The following is a 7,923-nucleotide window of genomic DNA, read 5'->3' as shown; positions in this document are numbered from 1 at the left end:
GCCTTAAACTTTTAGCTTTGGCCAATTGAATTTATATTTTTTACCTCGACTCCCAATAAAATAAGGGTAAACTACATTAGTAGTCACCGAACTATGAAAAGTTGCAAAATGATCACTCAACTATGGTTTTTTTTCCTTTTTTGGCTACCCGGGCCATGAAAAGTTATAAAATGGTCTCTCAATTATTCAATTGAATAGTTGGATGACTATTTTGTATCTTTTTGTATTTGGGTGACCTCTACTGTAATTTACCCATAAAATATTTATGGTTTGGTCCCTAACTACCAACTTGTTTATTGCATGCTGTATATATGTATGTAATGCACATAATTTGATTTGAGAAAGGGAAAATGGCTTCACTGGAAGTAGAAGAAAAGCCATCGGAAGTAAAGCAAAATGCCATATGGGGTGAATCAAAGAAGATGTGGGCTATTGCAGGCCCTGCGATTTTGGTATCGGTCTCTCAGTTCTCTATCGGTTTCGTCACCGTCGCCTTTGCCGGTCATTTGGGCGAGCTCGAACTCGCTGCGGTCACCATAACAACGAACGTGATCGAGGGCTTCGTTTTCGGTATCATGGTGAGTATATATATATATGAATATCAAACAGATTTCAATCAAAATTTTGTGTTCAACATGGTTTTTTTCACTTCTTTTTCTCAGTTTTTCTACGTCTGAATATTCATTAAAGATGGATACTATAGTCTTAGAACTCTAATCAACAATATAAAAAAAGTTAAAATTTGCCGTAAGTCCTTGTGCTGTTCATAAATTTAGAATTTAATCCTTATACTTTTTTTATTTTTAAAAATTTAGTTTCTCTACTTTTTCAGATTTCAAAATACAGTCCAACTGTTAACCCTATTAAAATTATTTTATTAAATTATATTCATTATAACGTTATTTTTTTAGTTACATTGCTATGAAGTGATTTTTTTCTTTTTTAAATTTTAAAATGTCACGCCAATAAATTTAACAAAAAAATTAACAATGTTAATGATTGGATCTGAATTTTAAAATTTGAAAAAGTAGAGGGGCTAAATTCTAAATTCATGAAGAGTACAAGAACCTATGTCATATTTTAACGTATAAAAAATGTAGAGTCGTAGAAGTAGCCAATCAAGACTAGCTCGAAGTTGAAAAGTATAAATCAATATTGTTTGAACTAGATTAGACTGATGAATTGAATTGAAAAGTGGTCGAGATATCGGTCCTAAGAGTCATAAATAAACTAATTGATACGAGAACGAGATTTTATTATTATTTATTCTGATTTTTAATAATTTATTTATTTTGAGGACAGATCAATTTAATTAAAAAAACATTTACATGAGCTTAATTTTGATCCAAAGCGGATCAAATGACTCTAGCCACTCCACTATGTACACCTCTAGATATAGGAAGCTTCCATTACTTTTAGTTGAAGTGAGTCGAATCTTCGGAGACATATCTTCGTTCTTATGTCCGAAATGTGCTGAAAACAACTTTCCGACACAAACATTTCAAAAATAAAGAATCGGAAGAACAAAACTCGAATCTAAACCGATCTTTCTCCATTTTTAGTTAGGAATGGGAAGTGCACTCGAGACACTATGCGGTCAAGCCGTCGGCGCCGGCCAACACAACATGCTCGGAATCTACCTCCAACGATCATGGATCATTACCGGAATAACCGCTTTATGTCTAACACCATGTTACCTCCTCGCCACACCGATACTAAATCTACTCCGACAAGACAAAGCCATATCAGAACTGGCCGGAAAATATTGCAAGATGGTGATCCCTCAATTCTTCGCTTACGCCATGAATTTTCCAATTCAAAAGTTCCTTCAATCCCAAACCAAAGTCTGGGTTATGACAATAATATCAATTATCGGCTTGGGTTGTCATGTTTTGTTGAATTGGGCTTTGGTAACAAAGCTTGAGTTTGGTTTACTCGGTGCAGCCATGGCCGGCAATATTTCATGGTGGCTTCAAGTTATAGCAATGGTGATTTACGTGGTTGCTGGGTTTTTTCCAGATTCATGGACGGGTCTTTCATTGTTGGCGTTTAAATCATTGTGGGGTTTTGTTAAATTATCGCTTGCATCTGCTGTAATGTTATGGTGAGTTCTCCGCTTATACATACGTACATACATAAGTGTATATATATATATAAGTTTGGTAAGAAAAATGACATTTTTGATGAATGATTGCAGCTTGGAGCTATGGTATTTTACGGCAATTATTCTGATGGTGGGGTATTTAAAAGATCCTACACTTGCTGTAGATTCCATTTCAATCTGGTTAGTTTGTCATTTTCTAGTACGTAGTTTTAGAAGACTTCTTAAATCATTTTAATTTATGTTAGTGATGCCTAAGCACAAATTAATAGGTTAATGTAGATGTATTAATTTGAGTGACGGAATATGGATTTAGGTAGTAATTAGGTTTAAAAAAAGTTTCCGTACTTGTTAGATATTTTTAGACAAGTTTAAAGGTAAACTACATATTAACCCTTTTTTTAAAAGGGATAATATAACTTTTGGCCTTTAAACTTGATAACTAGGTCCATTTTAGTACTTGTACTCTCTTTTTTGTCCACTTTGGTCATTGAACTTAACAATTAAATCTATTTTAGTCCCTCAACTTGAATTTTGTCGAGATTTAAAGATATGGTTAGTGTTGCTAGAACATGACCCGATTGAATAGACCGAGAACTGATAAATATAATAGTCTAAATAAAGGGGTTAAACCGATTGTCTCGAAAACTACTTGAAGCTGGTAAAAATAAAAAATAAGGACAAAACTAGATAGTTGAAAAGGTTGAACATGTTTAACATTTTTTTAGATTTTTACGATATTTTAATTAATTATTTAATTATTGTTGGTCCAAAGGTCAAACCGATGGAACTGGTTGAATTGAGAACCGATAATTTGACCTATTCAACCATTGGTTCGATTATTAAAATACTAAATTTAGCACTCTAAGATTATACTACATTATCAAACTTTTATATTTTTCAAGTTCCAGAATAAAAATAGATAAAGTGGATTAAAAAAAGAATATAAATACTAAAGTGAACCTAAATTATCAAGTTTTAAGGACTAGAATTTATAGTCAAATTTTAAAAAATATTTGAAGTTAATGTGTTCATGAATCCGACTTTGGAATAGACTCATGTTTATATTTTTTAACTAGGCATAATCTTACTTGTTTCATTGTTTAGAAATAATAATTTTTTTTTTTACTATTTTGGCATAAAATGAGCCATTTGGGCTAGGTGAGCCTACTTTTGGGTTTGGAATTTTTTTAACCAAATTTCTAGTCGAGCCAATTCATAAATATTTTTAATTTAGAGCAATACAAGTTAGGTTTTTATCTTAAAATTTAAACATGTCATTTTTAATATTAATCCAAAATTTCAACTCGACTAATTCGAATTGAAATTCAACCTAACCTAATTTGAGCTTAGAAAAGTTAATGAATCAATTATCCTTGATTTAAACTTAAAATAACTCAAACTCGAAACAACTCGACTAAATAACTTAGACCGATTAACTTGAATCTTAAAATATTTGAAATTAAAATAACCTAAACCCAAAACTACTTGAAAAATTTAAAATATAAATTGACCCAATCCAAATTTACTCAATCCAAAATCAATCTCTTCACAAATCTAATCAAATAGAGGTGATAATAAAATCCATCTTATTCCATATCTTTGATAAAATAGTTTCTCTTCTAATTTCATTACTGTTCTTTATACATTTTAGCTAGGATTCTTTAAATTTTACAAAACTTTATCATATTTAGTTTATAAAAATTGAGATAAACAAAAATCCAGCCCGTCCCGTTATCAAAATAGTGCCACTATAATGAATATACTTTTCTTTATTAATTTGGGTTGTCAATTTTTGCAGCTTGAACTTGCAACTTTGGACATCAATGGTTACATTGGGTTTCAACATAGCAGCAAGGTTTGTTGCTTAACCTACATATACAACAGGGTTTTAACATTATATTGATAAAAATATTATGAATGTTCTTCTATTAGGAGTCGAATTGTATTTTACTTTTTTTTTATTTAAAAAATGGATTAATTAATCATTATGCATTGAATCATATAGTAAATTGGTTATTCTATTTCAAATTTTATCTATTTCTACTAGTAAAACTTATCCATGTACATCAGCATGAGGTACATGTGGCACGTCACGTGTTACTGTTTGGTAATTCCATTAGTCACACCAGTTTTTAACAATATAATTAGATGAAAATTTTAACAGATTGGACAAATTTACTTTTTGTTTTAACGTATAATAACTAATTTGTCTATTTATTTAAGTAGATAGAACAAAATGCAATTTAATACCACGTAAAGAGATCTCTATGGTACTTTCACCACATTATCTCTTATCCCCATGATTTGGCTTATAATTATGTGCTTATTTTCTTTCAGTGTTCGGGTGTCCAACGAACTCGGAGCTGGACGTCCAAAAGCCGCGAAATTCTCGATCGTGGTGGTTGTGTTAACATCTTTGGCAGTCGGAGTTATTTTCATGGCGATTATTCTAGCAACCAAACATGATTTTCCGAAGTTGTTCACCGACAAACAGCTGGTTATAAAGGCGGCGTCGAAGCTTGGGTATTTTCTTGCAGCAACAATCTTCCTCAATAGCATTTTACCTGTTCTGCATCGTAAAGTATTGCAATCTCATTTACTTTTAGCTACGATATTTGAATTTGCATATGAGCATTGGATTGGTATGTGTTTGCTACGAATATATATCTATATATATATATCAAACATGAGCATTATTTGAGGTATTTAGAGTCCTTGAAAGTCAAATTTTTGTGTATATAAAAATCAAAATCATTCCAAATTAATTGTGAGAAGAAATTGTATGAAACTGTAATTTTATGTTATCCTTATTACTTTCTAACAAATTAGATTTTTTCTCTTGATTTTTAGTATTTTTAGTTGAATTTAAATTTTTTATGGGGAAAAAAAGTTAAAAATCAGGGAAAAAAATCTGATTTATTATTCTCTCATTAGAAAATGATAAGAATAAAGTGGAATCACAATTTTATATAATCTTTTCTCATTAATTATAGGATTGATTTATTTGGTCATGTTAGACGGTTAATGATCATTGAATTTAATAATTGAACCGACCAACTTAATATTAAATATTTTTAAGATAGTTCAAATATATTTATATTTTTATTAATATATAAGTCGGTTAAATCAGTTGAATATATTAATATATTTATTATTTTTAATAATTTTTATCATAATATATTCATTTTAAATCGGTTAACAAACTTAATTGACCAAAAGATTAATGTTAAGTCTATTTATACTAAATATGTAAGTTAATTGATCTATTGTTTTTCTTTTTCTACAATCAATATAATCACCACATTCTTACTTTCATCATTTTTACAAATTAATTTAATCTGATTTTTATAATAGGGGTCTGATAAATACTTTTATCTTTCTTTCTTTTTTTTTTATAATCTACACGCAAACACTTGTGTTTGATGCATTTTTATATATAAGAACAACAAAAAATTATCGAAATATGTGAAAAATTCATAATGCATACCCATATATGATATTTACATCCGAGCAACTCGACATAAAAACTATGATAATTGAAAATAAAAAAGGAATTAACTATTGTTTTAAATTTTGTTGGTTGTATAGGAGTGGCAGTAGGGGCAGGATGGCAAGCATATGTTGGGTTAATCAACATTACTTGCTATTATCTACTTGGAATTCCGGTAGGAGCTTTGCTAGGTTTCAAATTTAAGCTGAGGGTGCAAGGGATTTGGTTCGGTATGCTGATCGGAACCGTCCTTCAAACCACCATCCTACTCTTTGTAATGCTCCGAGCCACTTGGCGAAAAGAGGTAAACCAAATCATAACACAGAAAAGCAACATGAATATAATATGGATACATCAGTGTTTTGGGGTTTATGTTATACCAATCATTAATTTATCGAAAGATGTATAAGTGTAAAATATTTTTATTGACGGGAGGTTGACTCCTTCAAAGAAAGTTCTTGAAATGTCATTCGTCTAGAGCAGGCCAACTCCACGTCAAGCCAAAGTTTTGTCTCTCGACTTTAATAAGAGCTCGAGAGACAAAGACACTTCGAGAACTTCTCCAAAAAGAGTTCCGTCCATCCAAAGAGGCCTTTAGCCTCCCCTCAAAAACTTCAAAACACGAGTTTAACACCGAGGGAAGAAGAAGTTAAGGGGCCTGCAAAGGGCTTGGGCCTCATTAGTTAATTTTTTTAACCCTCCCTAAAATTTATAATTCATTTATACTTTTTTTTAATTTTATTTTAGCGCCTAATGAATTTTTTTTTTTACATCATAGATGCAAATTCATAGGATAATTCACACGGTAGTCGATACTTATAGTTTTTGTTTTAAATTGATACTAAGTAGTTTAAGTTTTGTTTCGATAAAAATTTCAATATTTTTCTATCATTTCGGTGTGTTTAAAGCTTTAGATTTATTTCAACTTGTATTTATTGATATAACATTTTAAATCATTTTTAACACTTTTTATCTTAACTACTTTCATTCATTACATTTAAAAATTTAAATTTTTTATTTGCATGTAAATGTATAAATATATATGTAACCGAGGTATAATTGCATGTATATGTGATGTATATTAAATATTAAAACTATGGATAGACCGAAAACGTTACATTGAAATAATTTAATATCAGTACATATTAGGCTTAATAAAAAAAATAGAACATCCATGGATACAATACTAATTGAATTAATGTAATTTAATAAAATGATGCAGGCGGTGCAAGCAGAAGAGCGATTAAGAACGTGGGGTGGACCGACTGAGACTCCAAACATTTCGTTGGAATCTAATTCTGCTGGCTAAGTCCATTACCAAATACTATTGGTTGAAACAATTGTTTAATAATTTCAAAATGTTTTTTTTATTGTTTGGATTTTTTTATTTAATTATAAAAATATATGTATTAATATAAAATATTTTTATTTTAATATTAAATGAACAATAATTTGGATTTTTGGATTAGTTTGAATAAAAAAATGAACTCCGGCAATTTTTTTTTTTTTTGATTAGAGATGCTCATGAATCAGGTGATACAACTTATAAGTCGAGCATGGGTTTATTATATTTTTAATCTAACTAATTTGACCCATTTTATTTTTTATAAATAATAAAAAATAAAAAATAAAAAATTAAAATTTTATATTTAAATACAAATACAAATAAAAATATTTTTTATTGTTTAACATATATATTGATTTTCTATATTGGGAAAAATTTTGACCTCTTATTTTTTTTAAATTATTATGTAGAAAAATTTGAAAATAATATATTATGGGCATAATGATTTATTTGATCCTCCAACATTAAAAAAAGAGAGTCATTTTTGTTTTCTATTTATTTTTACCTCTTTTAGTTCTTAAACTTATATTATTTGTCAAGTCACTTAAAATGGATGAAAAAGTCATTAGTTAACTTTGCTGACATGGCATCTATGTAGCAACGTGTATGCCCATCAGCAATTAATTATTTCTTTTAAAAAAATAAAAAATAAAAATAAAAATGTTTTTACATATTTTATTTTTTAAAAATAATTATATATTTAAATTAAAAAATTAATTAATTATTTACGTGGCATCCATGTGATAATTCACTTGTATGTTAGCAATGTTAACTTTTTCATTATTTTTTGATGATTTGATAATTAAAGTAAATTTTAGAGCTAAAAGAAGAAAAAAAATAAAAGAGCTAAAATAATTTTTTTTAAAAAGTTTAAGGGCCAAATAAATTATTACGCCTATATTATAAAAACTTTTCATGAAACAAAGAAAATAAAACCTATTTAATAAATTAACTTTTTATCTCATTTACGGTGTGAATGATACA

The 7,923-nt window shown here is 28.8% G+C and overlaps 1 protein-coding gene across 3 annotated transcripts; it reads left to right on the top strand.

The window, feature by feature from the left end:
* The first annotated feature begins 344 nt into the window (after positions 1-344).
* On the top strand, positions 345-7,051 carry LOC107934124 (protein DETOXIFICATION 33). 3 transcript variants are annotated; one of them, XR_005930204.1, is made up of 7 exons: positions 345-578; positions 1,563-2,104; positions 2,198-2,284; positions 3,903-3,959; positions 4,442-4,627; positions 5,693-5,898; positions 6,817-7,051. XR_005930204.1 is itself a non-coding variant. In XM_016866478.2 (7 exons), exons 1-7 carry the CDS (start codon positions 351-353, stop codon positions 6,901-6,903), a joined length of 1,446 nt encoding a protein of 481 aa, XP_016721967.2. In that variant the 5' UTR covers positions 345-350; the 3' UTR covers positions 6,904-7,051. The 3 variants fall into 3 exon arrangements, 2 of the variants coding, with proteins under 2 accessions (XP_016721967.2, XP_040973134.1); XM_016866478.2 differs by having other exon boundaries at positions 4,442-4,680; XM_041117200.1 differs by lacking the exon at positions 6,817-7,051 and having other exon boundaries at positions 4,442-4,685.
* Positions 7,052-7,923: the final 872 nt, after the last annotated feature.

The sequence above is a fragment of the Gossypium hirsutum genome, chromosome A01, assembly GCF_007990345.1.
Source record: "Gossypium hirsutum isolate 1008001.06 chromosome A01, Gossypium_hirsutum_v2.1, whole genome shotgun sequence".
NCBI classification, from domain to species: Eukaryota; Viridiplantae; Streptophyta; class Magnoliopsida; order Malvales; family Malvaceae; genus Gossypium; species Gossypium hirsutum.
This window is presented reverse-complemented; position numbering and strand designations above follow the sequence as displayed.

Coding starts and splice junctions, on each gene's coding strand:
- LOC107934124 (XM_016866478.2), top strand. CDS start 351: ATGGCTTCACTGGAAGTAGAAGAAAAGCCATCGGAAGTAAAGCAAAAT. Junction 2,105..2,197: donor GCATCTGCTGTAATGTTATG/GTGAGTTCTCCG, acceptor GAATGATTGCAG/CTTGGAGCTATGGTATTTTA. Junction 5,899..6,816: donor GAGCCACTTGGCGAAAAGAG/GTAAACCAAATC, acceptor AAAATGATGCAG/GCGGTGCAAGCAGAAGAGCG.